The sequence below is a fragment of the Colias croceus genome, chromosome 25 (genome assembly GCF_905220415.1).
Source record: "Colias croceus chromosome 25, ilColCroc2.1".
Taxonomy (NCBI): Eukaryota; Metazoa; Arthropoda; class Insecta; order Lepidoptera; family Pieridae; genus Colias; species Colias croceus.
This window is the reverse complement of record NC_059561.1, coordinates 2,962,305-2,981,134: the sequence shown is the minus strand read 5'-3', so window position 1 is coordinate 2,981,134 and position 18,830 is coordinate 2,962,305. Positions and strand designations below refer to the sequence as shown.

Here is an 18,830-nt window from a genome sequence, read left to right as displayed (position 1 = left end):
TAAACTGTCGTCTGTCAAATGTCACCAGCAGTGATCATATTGAAGGGTTGCCCTATAGTGAAAATAAAACTCCCGAAACTTCGAAAAGTGAATTATATAAAACAATGTAACTATATATATATATATTATAAAATATTATAATCTTAATTAAGTTTTGTGACCATTCATGACCATTCAAATGAAAAAAATAAAAATCGTTTATTTGTCTCATAACAAGCTTTGAATACAAAAAATGTTGTGTGGTTTTATGAAACCGCGGTAAAAGTGAAACTTTTTTTCACATTATAGACATTTAACTAAAAATTATCGTATTTGTACGATAATTATCGTACGTATCGTGCGTCACGCGACATGCGCTACACAGACCAAAAAGTTGTGAGACGATGTAATAAAAGTTTCACTTTAATAAAAAGGAATTGCATACATGAATTCCCAAACTGTGCCTTAAATTCCAAAACAGGGCGATTCGTCCTCCGAAGGACCCGCTCGTATTAACGGGCGGCGCTGGCTACCTGTCGCAGAGGACGAATCGTCCTGAACAACATTCCCGGCGGCGAACTGCCCGTACGTACGTCGTACGATAACGTTCGTGGCACGCGGAGTTGTAATACGCGCCAGTGACGTCGACGTCAGTCATTAGGGTTGCGTGCCATTCCTATCAATATAAAACAAAATAAAAATACAATCTACAGATATAAAGCAAAAGCGAAAACTTAGTATGGGATCAGATCATGCCGTGTGTGAAAGTTGCCCTGAAATATTTATATAATACTAGCGGTCCGCCCCGGCTTCGCCCGTGGTACCTATATATTTACGTTTTTTTTTCGTAACAACTATCCTATCTCTCAAGTTGGATCGAACTGCACATGGTGTGCGAATTTTATTATAATCGGTTAAGTGGTATAGGAGTCCATTGAGGACAAACATTGTGACACGAGATTTATGTATACGGCGCAACGACGATAAACGACTACCGTCAAACTACTAAATAATTATAACTAGCTAAAGTTTACTTTGATCTTTTTAAATAAGTGGTTGATAAATGTAATGAAATAATTAAATTAACAAAATAATTAATGTTTGTTAACTAAAAACGATAAAAATTCATTGTAAAAATTAGAGTGGCAACACTCTCAAACTAATTCTTGTGAGTCATGCTTGTGAGTCATGGTTTGCTAATACGAGCGCCCGACGACACAGAGCAGTGAGCACATTCTCGCACCGGCCCATAGAGTAATACAATATATACGGGTATTTGACGGGTATAGAGAGCCCGCTCGCAGAATTTTTTGAAGACCGCTTATGTCAATTGATCTGATAAACAGCGCCATCTATTATCGCCATCCACAAACTTGTGAAATGTATTGCTATAGCAGCTATAGACATCTACTATATTATTATACATTTAGTAGATGTCTATAGCTATAAAATAGCACAGTTGACAGATATAATTATACTACGTACCTACATACAGTTAGGAAACTAAGCCCCCCCCATGAAATTATGACGTATAGCTATAGGGCTGTTACTTTTTGATATTTAACCGACTTGAAAAATAAAGGAGAAGGTTATCAATTCGGCCTGTATATTTCTGTTTGCTTTTTTTCACAGTTAATTTTGTGGTAATTTGGAGATTAAAACCCGTTAAAATACAAAAATGGTGTAGCCTAAATATGAATTTACAAGAAGAAACAATCCGAATTAATACAGCTTGTAAAAGTAAATACATTTTTATCAGTGTTATATTTCGAAATCTAGTTTTATTATGGACGCCGAAGGCTATTTAATGTACCTACCTAAATTATTTATAATGCTTGATATTTGTATTATACATATATTCAATAATTATTTTTAACCAGAATTTACAATACTTGTATGTAGGTATACCTACTAAATTATTTTTAAAATGATAAATTAAATTAAATTAAAAAACACAAAGTAAACAAAAATAAATTACAATTATTATTATACGAGCATAGAACCTCTACTTACCTTTTTGTTTTAGGAAGAAAAGGAAAATAGTTTGACAGGCTTAGTGCTTGACAAAGTGGAGACGCCACGTATCGACAAAAATACAATAATTATAAATCTATCTTTTTCTTCCCTAATATTTACGTAATTATGCACATAAATTTAAACAAGATTTTTTTAAGGTTTCCTTTTTTTTATATTTTCGTGCTCTTCTAGATTGCGTCAAAAATAGATGCGATCTTTAAACAGACTGGACTCCTAATAGGTACTATTTGTAGCTATCATTTTGGTAGAAAATATGTCAACATAATTTAAAACTCATACTGCCATAGCTATAGAAGTTAAAAAATAGTCTCTTTTTAACTTGTATTCAGATACGGTATTTACAAATATATTTATTGAAAGGGCTACAAACTGAAACAATCGATATTTATTTAATGTGAAATGACATCACTTTAAACTTTTTTCTATACTATGTATCTTTGTCATTCAAAATCTGTGGATGTGTCACCCGCTACTATCGATCCCCCTCAATACCCTCGAAAACACGCTTGATGGGGGGGAGCCATTTCGAACATTTTGTATGAAGTTTCCTTACTGTATAATAGTCAAAGTATCATTGCATGTAATAATTACATGCAATGGTACTTTGACTTCAGCTTCTAATTATTTTACTTGTATTCAAGTTGAGAGAAAATCAAACAATAAGTAAAATCTTATCACCTTGAATACAGTAAAATAGTAAGAAGTTGAAAAGTCTAAGCATGAGTTTCAGAAAGGGAGTTGCATACAAATAAGAACAAATTTTATTTTACAATAATTTATTTATTTACACTTACATTATGTAGTTACCTAATTAAAACATAGAATTGTAAATTTTGACAATGGTATGGAATTTTTAGAAAATAATTGATTTTGAACAGTATTATTGACTTTATTGAAATAACAATATTATTTTTTATTTGTTACATGTTTATGTTTATTTTTATATGTTTGTGACATAGAGATAATATGTAATGGTTTGTGATGCTGTTTTTATTATGTGATTTTGCCAGACAAAATATGTGGATCGGCACCAACTGTATACAAGTACATGAATTACTGTATTTTCAAAATATTTTTTAATGTAGTTTTATGTTTATCACAATAGGGATAATACACAAATATGTCAGTAAACCATTGAGATATACATATGGAGACGACACCGCCTACATCACTTATGTTCCGCTCAACATACGTCATATTATGGCGTAACTGCACGCTCATTTTTTATTTGTTTTAAAGTGAAACGCATCAAATATGCCTTCGTGTGTGTTACAATATTGCACAAATACTACAAACTTAGAGCATTAAACCAACCGGAGACGACACGCGCAATTCTTTCATAGTCAAAAAGTCTGTCATTTCCTGCGGGGGGAACGAGTAAACACATTTAAATAGTGTTAACACAAACGCATTTTGAGATTACGTCGCTACAACACGCACACGACAAAATAATCAAACACCAGCATGACTATACACATACAAGTACAAACCTTGGTACAAACACACACATAGACACCGTGTCTGTATTCAACGTCAATGTAAACATCGATAGTGCGAAAACGCGTCGATAATTTAAGTCGATAATAATTATAATACTTATCGATACTTTATGCTCAATGAATTTAGAATTTTAATTTTAATGATAAATTAAATATTTGTGATTTGTGACATCTAAGTATTCATAACGAATAACAAGTTGAAAACAATGAATATGCGTAACAAAAATAAAGATGTAGTTTAACCTCTATAGTAATTTTCTAGTTTTCAAAAATTCATATCTCAAAAACTAAAAGTTTCCGTCAATTGCAAATTTTAGATTTAGGTTCCGTAGGACAACAGCTAACCACAAAAAAATTTACGCCTCTCAACTCGACGTCCCATAAAGTTTAGCCTAATACCATTTTTTGTGAATGTCACAATTTACATATAAAACAAGAAATAGTGAACAAAAAGACAGCTTCGTCGTTCATTTACATCATTTATTTACAAATATTTACATTTATTTTAACGCAGAAACACTAGTTAGTGCTAGTCCGTTTAGGAGTCCATGAAACATGATTCGCATTCGAAGATCGAATCCAAACATCCCGAATCAAAGCAGCTTTTAGAAATCTGAAAAAAAAATGAGAATGAAACAAACTGATAAAATTTTTCATCAACAGCCATAAGACGCTCACGGCTGGATAATATTTATATCGATATTATTCTTTTGCCGTCCCATCCCTAATTTTTATGCAGTGATACCAGAATAACGAATAAAAATGCCTTTTTACGTACATGTTACGAACGTAAGTAATTGCATTATAATTAATAAAAAACAAACTTAAACTTAGTATACTATAAAATATTAAAGAAAAACATGTGTTGGAGATAAACAATAAATGAATTTGCAAACGGTATTTATCATTAATTCATAAAGTTTATACAAATTATACTTCACGTTATTTATGGTTTCTTTGGCTAAATTTTATTACTCTATAATAACAAATATGAACGGTGATAAAAGTTATAATTAAATATTAAAACAGTCTACGTACTTTAAAATTTACCCAAAAGTGGATGTAGTACCATTATGTGGCAACACTTTTACATTGACAATATATTTCAGTATTTTGCAAATTTGCTGCAATATTTCACAATATTTTGATGTAAAAGTACTTACAGATGAAAAGTAACATTATCCTTAATTACATTCCACGTTTCTGACCACTTCTTACACGTAAATTCACTTCAATTTGGCATATTTCGCTCCGGTTTTTTCACGTTCACTGACATTAGCAAAATGGCGTTGGGCGCGCGTCAACTAGTTTTATATAACAGGTATGTAACGCGTACTCAAACCTTTGGCGAGCGGGGAACGCCTGCCAATGGCCACTCCGGTTGGTTTAATGCTCTAAGACTACAAACAATACGGAAAAGTGCAAAGGAATAACTTTCATCGGTAAGTGCCTAACTAGATAATAATTTTTAAAACTTAGGTAGTTAGAGCAAAAAAAAATGGCGCACAGAGTTTGTTCGTGGTGTCTCCTTCATACGTAGTAATATTATCTCAATGCAGTAAACATTTTAATTTTTTGTTTCAATCCTTTTTTATAATAACATCTTTCTTCAAAAATAATGTCCGTCACTAAATTTTGTTTGATGGATATAAAATGATTTTTTATTCTTTGGAAATTCGTACACTTCACTACGGAGGACTGCGGAGAGGACTCAACTCAACGCGGATCAACGGATTAATTTCACGAAGAACAGTACAAAATATGGAACAAAACTACAAACAAGCCGAAACAAGCGCAAAGCAAGGAGCAGTCGCCATATTTGTGACGTGATTTTCACAATCAAATACCAATATTCGAATCTTGATTGGAATCAATTCATTGTGTAGCTATCGTAATTATTACTCAACTTGTACCTCTAAGTTACACAAAATTTAAAAATATTTATAATACAAGTTCAATTAAATAATTAGATATTTAAATAAATATTCTGTGTCTTTTTTTTTGTAATAAATTATTTCTAATATTTATTTTTATTTATTTATTTATTTCTTTATTTCAGGCAACAAATGTAGTTACAGTTAAAGGTCTTAATATAACTTAAAAACTACGGCCCATATGAACTTAAAACTACTTAAATACTAAATTAATACACGCTATGCCTTCGGCGTGTGACGCGATTCCGGGGGGCCGGGTATCCGTCCGCGGAAGCGGCGAAACACAACTCCCTGCGGCCAAAACCCTTCGTCCATGTAGACGCTCAGCTTGGCGGTCGGTACTCTCACCACGAAGGAGTTGAAGCTCACTTTATGGCGAGACTCCAGCCGTTCCACTCGCAGACTCAAACCTGTCTTCGCATGCAAGTACTCGACAACATCTTCAGTCTTGGTACAGTAGTGCACACGAGACACGTAGAGCGGCGTCGTCGGCACCTCTGCGCGCATCCGCAAGTTTGGATCTTTCGTTGCGGTGCCGCACTTGTTCTGACGATTCAACTTCTTCTTCTTCTGGACTTTTGTGAAGCCATCCTCGTCAACGTCCTTCGTTTTTGAAGGTAAACTTTTCCGCACGGGTGCGTTTACTCCTTTTGATGATTTTGGGGTCGCAGTCATTTTTGAGGCTGCGGCGGCGTAGTCACATTGAGGAGCAGCTGGCAACGTGACATGCGATGTCTTCTCCGGGGGAGAGGTAACGGGAGTGGGGCGCGGGGCATCACTCGGGTCATCGGCTGTCGGCGACACATCAACATCAGCAGTTAAAATGCCGACGCATGCATTTTGAGCTCCGCGACGTGCATTCACATATGACGGCACGGGTGACCTACATATTGCATGCGCATCGCGATATGACGCTAACTCGACTCGTAAATCGGAGATGGTCTTCTCTGAAGCCTCCAACTTGGTGTGTACCTCGGCCAGACTCGCCTTAAGGAATGTGATGTCCTTAAGGAGCCTCGTAACATCGACGTGGTCAAATCCCACCGGAGGAAGTTTATGCAACTCCTTTGCGACGAAATCGGGCACGTCATCGGGATCAGTCACCTTCAATAGGCTGATGATATCCTGTATGCATTTTTCACCCCCGTTCCTGCGGCGGGACGGCATCGTGGCAATCTTGTCCAGCGTTTGGTAGAGTAGCACCTTGCCACTGCTAATTTCCTCCTCCTTAAAGTTAGTTTTGCAGATTTGCATGATGCTAACCTCGTCCATTGTATCGATGGCATTTTGAATGAACGCCAACAGCTCATTTACAATGAGTGTTTTACAACTCATTATAAAAAGTTCATGCAGCGGCAAAGCCGCGCGTGACGCGAATTGTTATTCCTTACTGTGCTAGCACTAATCACGTCCGATTCCGAACGCGTCTAGCGCACGAATTGATATATTGTTCTGCCATCTGTGATCGTATAAAGCAACTAATTGTTTTGGATGGCGATAAGAGATGGCGCATTTTGAAAATAAAAACCCCAAATCTGTTATTGTATGGAACTGCCCCCTGCCCGGCCGTTGGAGCGTTCGGAGCTCTCTTTGTAATTACGACGTGGAATAAAAGGGCAGTAAAATACCTACAGGCGTTCTACTTCGAGTATGAGCTTCTACTCTGATGATGGTGACGTCAGCAGTGCTGACGTCACTCTTTTTAAAAATGGCCTTGGGCCCCTTTCTTCCGTCATATCTATACAAAATATAATAAATCTGTAGAAGGGTAAATTCTGTACATTGAAAATATTGAAAAAATAAATACCAGGGGGTGTTACTGGATCGATACCAAGCCCAAATATGTGATTAAAAAAATTTTTGTCTGTCTGTCTGTCTGTCTGTATGTGAAGGCATCACGTGAAAACTAGCGGTTCGATTTCGATGAAACTTGGTATAATTATACCTTATTATCCTGGGCGTAAATAGGATACTTTTTATCCTGGAAAAATACGTAGAAAAAATTAATCTTAATTTTTCAGTTTTACCCATTGACGTTGTTCCGCAGAACCGCGAACACACGTTGCGTATTATTATAGGCCTAGCCGTATTTGGGAATTGGGTCCGATAGATATTTATAAGATGTTATTGTCAGAGGTACCTACTCAAAATGGAGAAATAAACCATCCACGCGAAGACCGACATCAGCGCGGACGGAGTCGCGGGCGGAAGCTAGTATATTAATAAAATAATAATAAAATCGTAAGAAAGTCAAAACTGTACACTGAATGAATTTTAAAAATAATACTTGCGGCGTGATCTACAATAATTTCCGAAACTAAACATATAGGTTTTACAATTATTTTTGTCTTTATGTATGTCCGGTCTAAATTACTGCATGAATTTACTTCAAACTCGGTACAAAGATAGCTTGAGACCTGAGGAAGGACATAGGATAGGTTTTATGCTGGAAATCCCACGGAAACGGGAAGCCGGCGGGTTTTTTCTCTAACTACTTACACGGGCGAAGCCACTTACGGAAAGCTAGTAGTACCTAGGTAAGTAAAGACAATAAAATGACAACCGAAAGTAAATTACAAAATAATATAATATTACGAACATACTAAAATCCTTGACGAACACACTAACACATTAAAAATACATATAGGTATTAAAAATCAAATAAATGGCGTTATTTTCAATAAATAAAACCGAACTAAACATCGATAGGAAAAGTTATTCCTATTTGTACCGAATATTTCTATTGATTCATAGATAGGAATTGAATTAGAATAAAAAATAAAACCAACCGGATAATTTACAAACATAATTTATTTATTATAAGTACTAAAAATGCAATATTTATCAATATTTCGTATAAAAATAATAATAATAACAACAAATATTTGTTTTTTAACCTTAATAAAGTCTGTGCTTACAATTAATAGAGGAAAGTCACCAAATATGGAATACCATTTTGTTTTTGGGATATAAAAATAAAACTTCACCACAGAATACATAATAGTAGCTAAACGCTAACTTCACATAAATTAAATCAGTTTATTGTTTTTACTGATCATTCATACATCTATAAGTAGTAATTAACAGCCTTTAACCAAATATACCAGTAATCAAATTAAAATCTTACACAAAAAACAAAATCACAAAAGAGTAACCAAATATGGAATAGGTACCCATATATGGAATATAAGCAAAAATCAACATAACAATGACAAAAATATAATGAATATCTTTGAGATCAATTAAATGAATATAACATATTGTGATAAATGAAAGGAGTTACGTAATTACTTGCAAAAGTCACAAATCCAGATCCATCTGGAACAGCACATCATAATGTGTTCAGAGCCCATACATCAAGCATTTAATTCAACTTTCTCCACTTTCATCCATGGAAAGAAGTCTTGAACAGAACCTCCTGACTCTGCTGATGCATGTATGTTACTAAAAACAAACATTACTTACAGTTTTAAAGAAATAATAACAAGTTTATAATATTCCATAATTAGACACCGACGACTGTCCATATTTGGATTTTTATACTAGTTCAAACTCTTCTAAATATTTTTTCATTTCACAATATTTTAAAGACAAAAGATCACAAAATGGTGAAATAAACATAATAACGATATACTAAATAGTATATAACACTTATCGAAACAAACATAATAGCCGGTAATACTCATTTATTAGTTACTTACCTTAAAAAATTTCTGCACGGCAACAAAACAAAACATGCCTGCTACATGTAAACCGTTCGCGCAACTAACTCGATAGTGTTAGTGCGATAATTAGTACACCAAATGAAACAGAAGATGGTCGAATGTTGCGATTCATACTTATAGTCTTAGAGAAATAAAGGAATTTCATATTAGGATACTATTCCATATTTGGTGACTTTCCTCTAATAATATAATCAGAAAATTACAAAATATATGCAATATATTCATTAGGGTTCCGTAGCCAAAATGGCAAAAACGGAACCCTTATAGTTTCGTCATGTCCGTCTGTCCGTCTGTCCGTCTGTCCGTCTGTCACAGCCGATTTACTCGGAAACTATAAGTACTACAGTGATGAAATTTGATGGGAATATGTGTTGTATGAACCGCTACAAAAATATGACACTAAATAGTAAAAAAAAGAATTGGGGGTGGGGCCCCCCATACATGTAACTGAGGGATGAAATTTTTTTTTTCGATGTACATACCCGTGTGGGGTATCAATGGAAAGGTCTTTTAAAATGATATAAAGTTTTCTAAAAAACATTTTTCTTAAAGTGAACGGTTTTTGAGATATCAGCTCTCAAAGTCGTAAAAAGTATGTCCCCCCCCCCCTCTATTTTTATAACTACGGGGTATAAAATTCTAAAAAAAATAGAGGTGATGCATGCTAATTAACTCTTTCAACGATTTTTGGTTTGATCAAAGTATCTCTTATAGTTTTTGAGATAGGTTGATTTAACTGTAATTTATTATATTTGCTGCTACGGAACCCTTTGTGCGCGAGCCCGACTCGCACTTGGCCGGTTTTTTTTTTTCATTTCACTTCATTTTCAATAGACTTCAGATATTTATTGCTGGTTTTTGTTTCCTGCCGGTTGATGATTAACAAATTATTTTTTTATTTTTAATGTAAAAGAGTGACGCTTTAGAGGAAAATGAAGCAAAATATCATCATGTTGACCAAATTAATGTACGTATGTCGTGGCCATATTGTAGATTTGGTCACTTCATCAAATGCTCGATAATAATTTCAAGAAACAGTCGAAAGTCGAAGTCGTTTTAATGTGAATTGACCACATCGTGATGTGGTTTGAGCAGATCATTGATAAGAAATCGTTTCACAATTTTCGTAACGTAACTTATCGCGCGGTTTCTTCATGAAATGGTCAAGATTATTAAAATTTGATCATATCGTAGAGCAGTATTAAGTACCTACTTATGGAGGCGCTGGAGGCGCTAAATTTAGGGTTGAAGATAGGGGCCGTTGGCGAAAATTTTATTTCTTGCAGTGTAAAATTTGTAAAAGTTAATAATTCGATATTAGATTATGATAAAAGTGATAAGAAACAAAATAATTTACGACGAATAGGTTCTCGAGTAGTATGGAGACAGGATATTTAAGAATATATGCATTGAAAATCCTATAACTATATAAATATAAACTTTATAAATCGTACTATATTATAAGTATATCATTATACATATATTTTGATTGTTTGCTAAAAATAGACATAAATTTATAATATAAAAATAGATGCGTAGTTACCTTGAAATTTTTAATAACTAAGAGACAAAAAATATTGTTTCAAATAACTGTTTATGTTGCTAGAAGTTTTTTTTTTAATTACGTTACTAGACTTTGTAGGTATATTTTAACTATATAACTATAATTAGATTAATTTTATTTCTGTCAGCCGACTGACTAATGCCACAGTATTACAATATATAGGAAATATGGTAATACTGTGCTAATGCTCTAAGGACTTAAATGACAATAAACAAGTTCTTATAATATTCTGATTTTAATTTTATAGCTATATGAAATCGTGAAACAGCAACGATTTAATAATCTGGTCAAATTAAGTTACCCACATCATGAAATGTGCGCCCATTTCATAAAATTATCGAGCATGAAGTGGGCGAATCTACGATATGGCTACGGCACAAACATTTGGCGCTCAAGTTAGATAACACTTAGAGCCTACGCAGATATGGGGGAGCGCAGCGCAGAGCATTATCAACATTGTCCTCAATGAATTAATTAAATGATCATGAAGTGGATCATCCACTGCGGATTGTCCATGGACGGTCCATGAAATTAACATCCTCAACTACATATTCAATTTAAAAATGTTATATTATCTATACGTAGGTTTTTAGTTGAGAAAAGATCGACAACGAAAGTTTAAAACATTATAAGATATCAAGAAGAAATTAAGATAAACTGTAGAAGCAGTCCCTTGTCATGCATGGCATGTGTTGATCGATATAATATGTATAGGTAACTTTAAAATGGAATTCTTATATATTATTCATCTATAAATTTGAAGAAGGGTCAATTCTGTACATTGAAAATATTGAAAAAATAAATAGCAGGGGGTGTTACTGGATCGATACCAAACCCAAATATGTGATTAAAAAAATTGTTGTCTGTCTGTCTGTCTGTCTGTTTATACTTTATTATCCTGGGCATAAAATAGGATACTTTTTATCCTGGAAAAATACGTAGAAAAAAAAAATTCTTAACTTTTCTTAATTTTTCCGCGCGGACGGAGTCGCGGGCGGAAACTAGTGCTAAATAAAACAATTATTAACAATCCTTAAACGTATCGGTAATTAAATTTAAACCGTAATTCGTACCCGAATTTTTGATGCAAATATAATTTCATTATTTTGTATTAGTGAAATGCTTATAAATGCCTTACTTACAAATATTTTACTTATAGCGTAATATAAGTTTTCAACATTCATATCTCTTTTTAAAATCCTGTAATATGAACTTATTATAATATAAACTCTGTATTTCAAAATTATTTATGTGTTTCAATTTTTTTACATATGTTCCACATAGTACTCTGAACAATTCTTGTTGATAATCTGAATCCGTAACATCAAGGGGTAACATAGTTATAGAAAATCTTAGAAGGTCCATATCTGTACCTGCCACAATTTCGTTACAAAGATACGCTATTAGAATACCGTAATTTATATTCATCATGCTTGCCAAAGTTACCAAATTATTTTTGATAATACTGCATGTCTCATCCATAAAACCCGGAAATAGTTGATTATTTGACCTTAAATCTTTTATAAACATCACCAATGATTCATATGCAAGCTTAGCTATAACATGTTCACTGCCGCGAGGATCTAAAATCTTTATTTTTTTCATCATTACTAAGAGTGTCAAGTCCAAGATGGTTCGATGCATCACATGACGTGGGTAATACTCTAGAACCATCCGGAGAATCTTTTCGAATATTTTGAAAATGTAGTCATCATTCTCTTGTCGATACGAGTTATCTTTTATTTGTTTTATAAACTCATAAAATAATTCAATCACGACAAATTTATCATCTACAACAACATTCCAACGTCTGAACAACAGCTCTAAAAATGTTTGTAAAAATGCAAGTGAATCCTCCAGTTCAATTAGATTATTGCAGGTCACTATATATTCAAATGTGAACTGCCAAAATTGATCATGTACTTTAGTTAATTCGTATTTGTGCGTTTGTTGTATTCCATCTTCGTGTAGCATATAATGAACGAAATCATCGATGATTTCAAATCTGCAAAAGCCCCTGTCCGGCCTGAAATTTCTCATTTTGTGCACTATATTCGCTTTCAGTTCTAAGTTTTTAATTTTTTTATCGGAAAAGTCTCGTGTACATATATAAGCATTTTTATATAGATCGGTTTTAAACGTCTCAGGTACTTTGTCACTGAGCATGCAGTCGTACAATTCGGTCTGGTCGTCCTCGTTCAGGCTCGATGTGAGGAAGTACAAAGAATCGATAAACTCATATTGGACAGACACGTGGGATTTTGCAATTTTTTTTACAAGAGCACAATAAATCACTTTTCTTAGCGACACATTCTTGCTGTTCTGCCAAATTCGGGATATCAATGATTTCAAGTTGTCCGTGCTGTACACTTGGAACGCTAAACGAATTCCATGCTTCTGTATTGAAACCGGACTATTTAATAGAAATTCTGTTAATTTCATTGACACAGACAATGGCAATTTTACCATGTACATATTTATCATAGGCAAACAGTAATGAATATAATCCCCTTTAATGTACTGTGTAATACTTTCGAGCGGAACCGGTGGACGGGAATAGCATGCAAAACGGCATATTTGTTCTTGAATTGTTAAAATCTTTTTATTAATCTCAGAGTGACTAATTTTTCCTTCCTCCGGTACATACTTCTTCAAAAATTCCGATTTGGTGGCTTCATCAGTCAATTGGAAGATACCGTAGACCGAAGTCCTCACAACATACATCGCCATGGGATACTTGCTAGTGGACAGATCCTCTATGCATTTGGTGAAAAAATTAACAAAGTCTTTTGCAATGTCATTGTAAAAGTATACTCGTAGTTTCCTCAACAAATGCGTTAGTCTAAAGTTACACTGCATCATTCGCTCTTGTATTTCGGAAAATTTGCTTATCACCAATTTGTTATCTTTTTTTAATAACCGCAGCAGAGTGGCGTCCTTTAATTTTTCCTCTTTCTTCGGATTCCATAATCCGTAACATTCAAATTCCTTAATATTCATTTTTATAAATGACGCTACCGACGAGGGCAAACAATCTTTATCTTTTTCAAAAAACAAGAAAATTTTTATTAATTTGTGAACAGTTTCTATTCTTGCTGGTGTGGACGAAGAGTTTTTATGAAATTTCTTGATAAAATAGTCAAATAAGCATTTATACACACTATCAAGTTGCTCTTTTTTTAAATGCTTATAAAATTTACTGATTTCGTTACAATCTAAATCAGTATCTATATAAAACATTAATGCTTCATGTATATCTATGCCGTGCAATATATTGTATACGATGCAAAGCATTCTATATGAATTCTTTCCATGAAATCCAGGGGTGTACACTTCCATGCTGTACAATATTTTATTGAATGCTTCCCAACAGGCGGCATCAAATTCAAAAACATTGTATTTGCCGATCACTTTATCGATAAACCTTTCTTTGTGATGGCCAATTTCTTTGATGTATCTCTCATAGTAGTAATTAAGTAGATTTTCTAAATCTTTCTCATTTCTACACGAATCTATCAAAATCCTTGACATTTTATTTCTTGCAGTTTCATCTGTAGTAACGAGTATATACTGCTTTATAGCTTTCATGGCTTTTTCGAAATTTACGAACCTATACCAAATAAAATCATTATTCTTTCCCAACAACTCTTCACCTCTTTCTATGTGTTTCAAAGCCCATTCTTCTCTTTCCTCAATTGTAAGCATTTGATGATATTTCTGGTAATAGAAGTCTATATTCATTTCAAATGGTTCATTTCCATAATTAGATATAAAGGTGTTTTTGCAAAAGTTAAATACTTCTGTTTTAGGTATATAGTCGAAAAGTTCCTTGTAGTTTTGATAAAAATTACACGACCAAAAAGATTCCACTTCCGTTGGAAAGAGAACGCTGATAAATATTTTCATATCATCAGCCGTACTGTGTCGACATAGCACGTTTTCGTAAATTTTCGTTATATATGTAAGAGGTGTCCCGAGAACTCTTATTTTATGTTTAGTCAATATACTCTTAGACATATTTTTACTGAAATGGAAATATGTGCATGAGTCGCAATATTTCTCAAATAAATCTAAATATTTATTTTCATCGATATTATATAAATAAGAAAGTCGAGTGAAAGCCTCGCCCTTTTTTCTATTCCCGTAACCGAGTTCTGAAAGGTATGCATCAGCAAGAATGAATGAATTATTAATGTAAAATTTTAAAAGTTTGGGATGTTTTCGAGCGTCATTAAAATTATCTTTGGTAGTATCCAGTTTAAACGACTCTGGTGTTGATAAAAGAAATTTGAAGGCTAGAGCATCCATTCTAAGAATTTTGTAATATTCATAGAAATCTATTGCCCTTTTTTCGTTTCTAATTTTATCAGCTATAGTTTTGATCGTTTTTGTTTTCATTTTTAGAGACATGTGAGGGAATATCTCATCTTCTAAGTAATTAGGGTTGATAATATGTGCATATTCATCAGTATACAGCCATTCACACTTCAGGGCTCTCGACACGTACAAGCTGTCTCCACATTTCAACACCTCTACAATATAATCTATATTTTTATATTCCGATGCGACATCAATCTTGTACAACCTGTCGATGTCGGATTTTTCCTTTGCATTCTTAATGTCCTTGAATAGTATTTCAATTTGTATGGCTTCCTTTACCTTTGCGTTTAGTTCCTGCTGTCGCTTGCCTAAACTCTCTCCCGTTAACTCAATCATTGTAACTGTAACAAAAGAGAACTTATTTATTATTTTATTTCCACATTATAAATAATGCAGTTCGGATGGATATTTGTGACGGATACAAAATAAGTATATTTGAGTTGTTCTATAATCTATAGGTATAAATTGCTGGACCCAACAGACGCTGTTGACACTTGACATGTTGACACAGTCATGATAAACAAACAAAACAACAAATAATAGCGAAATCAGTCTTGCTGCTCTTGCGTAATTCCTTGACCAAGGCGCATCAAGGGAAGTTTAATATACTAGCCGCTATACGCGGCTTCGCCCGCATGGACAAGTTAATTCAACAAAAAGTGGCAACATACACAAGCAAGGCATCTATCAGAAATGGAGAGTATATTTTTATCAGATCTTAAATTTTGAACTACCCTATACACAACTATGCATGGATGGGGTAGTTTAAGTTATAGGAATTTGTAACATTTGGATTGATTCAAATATGCATATGGTGGATCATCTGATGGGAATGAGATGTTTAACGTCGACAAAAAGCCTATATCACTATTTCACCTTCTAATTATCTTCAGACACTAACGTCGTGACATACCTAAACAAGATGTCCATCTGCAGTGCGTATAGGATTCTGATACTTATCATTGAAACCGATTGACTTAAAATATTTTATATACTTAGGTTATGCATAATGTTTTATTAGATAATGATTGCGCAAAACATTTTTACCCTTGCAGGACACCATCAGAAATAATAATTATTCACTACATCTCATTCGTAGGTAAATATTTAAAATAAATATATAAATTATATTTATAATTAATATAAAAAAGTACTAATATTGAATGTTCACTAAAAATAGTTGCAAATGTTTTCTGTTTAGACCAACTCAATAATGTTAAGGAGATTATTGCCATATTATTGCTTTCAAGTTTTGAGTTTTGACCATTGAGATATACTTAAGGAGACGACACCGCCTACATCACTTATGTTCCGCTCAACATACGCCATATGGCGTAACTGCACGCTCATTTTTTATTTGTTTTAAAGTGAAACGCATCAAATATGCCTTCGTGTGTGTTACGATATTGCACAAATAATACAAATAATACGGAAAAGTGCAAAGGAATAACGTTCATCGGTAAGTACCTAACTAGATAATAATTTTTAAAACTTAGAGCAAAAAAATGGCGCACAGATTTTGTTCGTGGTGTCTCCTCCATACGTAAATATTACATATATCTCAATGGTTTTGACTTGTCTAAATAGAGAGTTTTATTATGGGCGTGTACCAAGCGTGTACCATTCATTGGCGGGTTGCTTAAAGTATTGCACGTAGTTGCGGTGTCAAATTTTTCATTCAAGTGTTGGATGGTTTTGTAAAGAGTCTGTTTGATTCAAAACCTCTTTTTACGACGATTTCTCAATATTTCTTGTCTCAGAAGAGCAGCAACGATTAACACACCTTCACTTACTGCACTCGTGTTGGCAAATGACGAGAAAAGTAATTGAATGCAAGAATCTCCTGAATATCAGTAAATTACTAATCCCTACGACCGGTTTTGAATTTAGTATTTAACGTAAATGACGTCTCAAACCATAAATATTATCTTGTAGCCTTGTAGGTATGTGCCCTAAGCTTTCCCAAATCAATTTTCAATTTTCAGAAATTGGTTTTGAGCCTGTCACCTATTTGTGATTAGACATTGTGATTTGTGATTAAACGTATTTTCTTTCTTTCTAACCCTTACATTGTAATCTTACTTTATTTATTTATCTAACAATAAATTGTGATCCGTAACATAGAAACTGTTTACAATTTAACGCATTATGTTTCTATTCGTAGAATGATGTAAACGGCAGATCGGATTTTATTGACTTTTTCTATCATGGATTTGCGTCGGCATGAATAATTAAGATAATGATTGTAAAAAAATTGAGATGGTACTAGATACTAGGTACCTACTTAATAATACGCGGCGGAAACGAGACGAGCATCTTCACAGTGATAATATGACATATTTTTACAATATGTCATCACTGTGCCTAATTGAAATTGTACACAGTACATCACTGTGTACAATTTCAATTAGGTTTTAACACGCCTTGTCGTCAACTTTTTTTTAACGATTTAATAATATGTTAATTACCTATAAGCAACCTAACTATGTGAATTACAATTAATATTCATGAATGACGTCATGGGCGTAGCTAGCCATGGGCTCAAGGTGGGGCAACAATAAAAAATAATATGTAACTAGCAACTGTATGTACCAAGTATGTACCCAAAGTTATATCCAGGTCTTCAAATGCCGGCGGTTGTACCGCCGGCATTTCCGAAGGCATTTGCGAAGGCATTTGTGAAGGCATTCGCGATGGCATTCGCGAAGGCATTCGCGAAGGAACTCGCGAAGGAACTCGCGAAGGCATTTGCGAAGGCATTTGCGAAGGCATTTGCGATGGCATTCGCGAAGGCATTTGCGAAGGCATTCGCGAAGGCACTCGCGAAGGCATTCGCGAAGGCACTCGCGAAGGCATTTGCGAAGGCATTCGCGAAGGCATTTGCGAAGGCATTTGCGATGGCGAATAAGTCTAAAGTAAAAAGTATCAGTGAGTTGTAGAAGTGTAAAACAACAAAAGTGAAATTGGATAAGTTAGTGGGGTAACTAATTTGGTTACTATACTCATTTTTCTTACAGTTCATGTAACATAGAAACCTCAGCTATTTTCTTTTTTCGTGTGTAATTCGTTATTCGAATTATTCTTATTCAAAACACCTTATTGTTCACCTACCACACCACGAAATAGATCCAAAAATCTTCAGCCGTTTGGTCGCTGGGCGTATGACACTTGTTAGGTGTTAGTCAGTCAAAAGAGTTAGTAGGTACTTACTTCAATTTTTAGATTTGGTTAGGTATCTACCTACCTTCCAGGTTAAAGCTAGAGTGGGGCAAGTGCCCCACCCTGCCCCACCGTGGCAACGCCCAAGAATGACGTCATTATCTAAACAATATGTTTTTAATTCTATTAACAAAAATTGGACTTGCGATGTTGAATGACCCAGTAAAGCGCCTTATTCACGGTCCATTTGGACGTACGTCCCGCCAAGGTCATACACGATGCACGACGCACGACGAAAACGACAGTGAATAGTATTGACGTACGTCAATAATTATTATTATTAAGATGCTGGATGTGCACGATCAATTTTTCGTCCAGCGGTGGGGTCCACCACCGCTAACGCCGTGCAAGCGGTCCTGCATCGTGCATGCTCGATCGTGAATAGGCTTGCTGTACAGCAGTAAGCAGATTTGCCATGTTTGATGCGCGCATAGCGGCCTTGAGCTGACGTACAGCGGGGATGGACCGTGAATATGCGTCGTGCATCGTGTAT

General features: G+C 34.4%; 1 protein-coding gene and 1 long non-coding RNA gene across 2 annotated transcripts; both read right to left on the bottom strand.

Annotated features, from left to right (window-relative positions):
* Positions 1–3,977: 3,977 nt before the first annotated feature.
* Positions 3,978–4,910, bottom strand: LOC123703133. The gene is made up of 2 exons (XR_006752956.1): positions 4,679–4,910; positions 3,978–4,128 (listed from the first exon to the last, which is right to left on the bottom strand). It is a non-coding gene; the product is annotated as an uncharacterized LOC123703133 (long non-coding RNA).
* A 758-nt stretch (positions 4,911–5,668) lies between these two features.
* LOC123703030 lies at positions 5,669–6,784 on the bottom strand. The gene has a single exon (XM_045650900.1). It carries the CDS (start codon positions 6,782–6,784, stop codon positions 5,669–5,671), a length of 1,116 nt encoding a protein of 371 aa, XP_045506856.1.
* Positions 6,785–18,830: the final 12,046 nt, after the last annotated feature.

Bases quoted from the DNA above. Each gene is read 5' to 3' on its own strand.
- LOC123703030 (XM_045650900.1), bottom strand. From the start codon at position 6,784: ATGAGTTGTAAAACACTCATTGTAAATGAGCTGTTGGCGTTCATTCAA.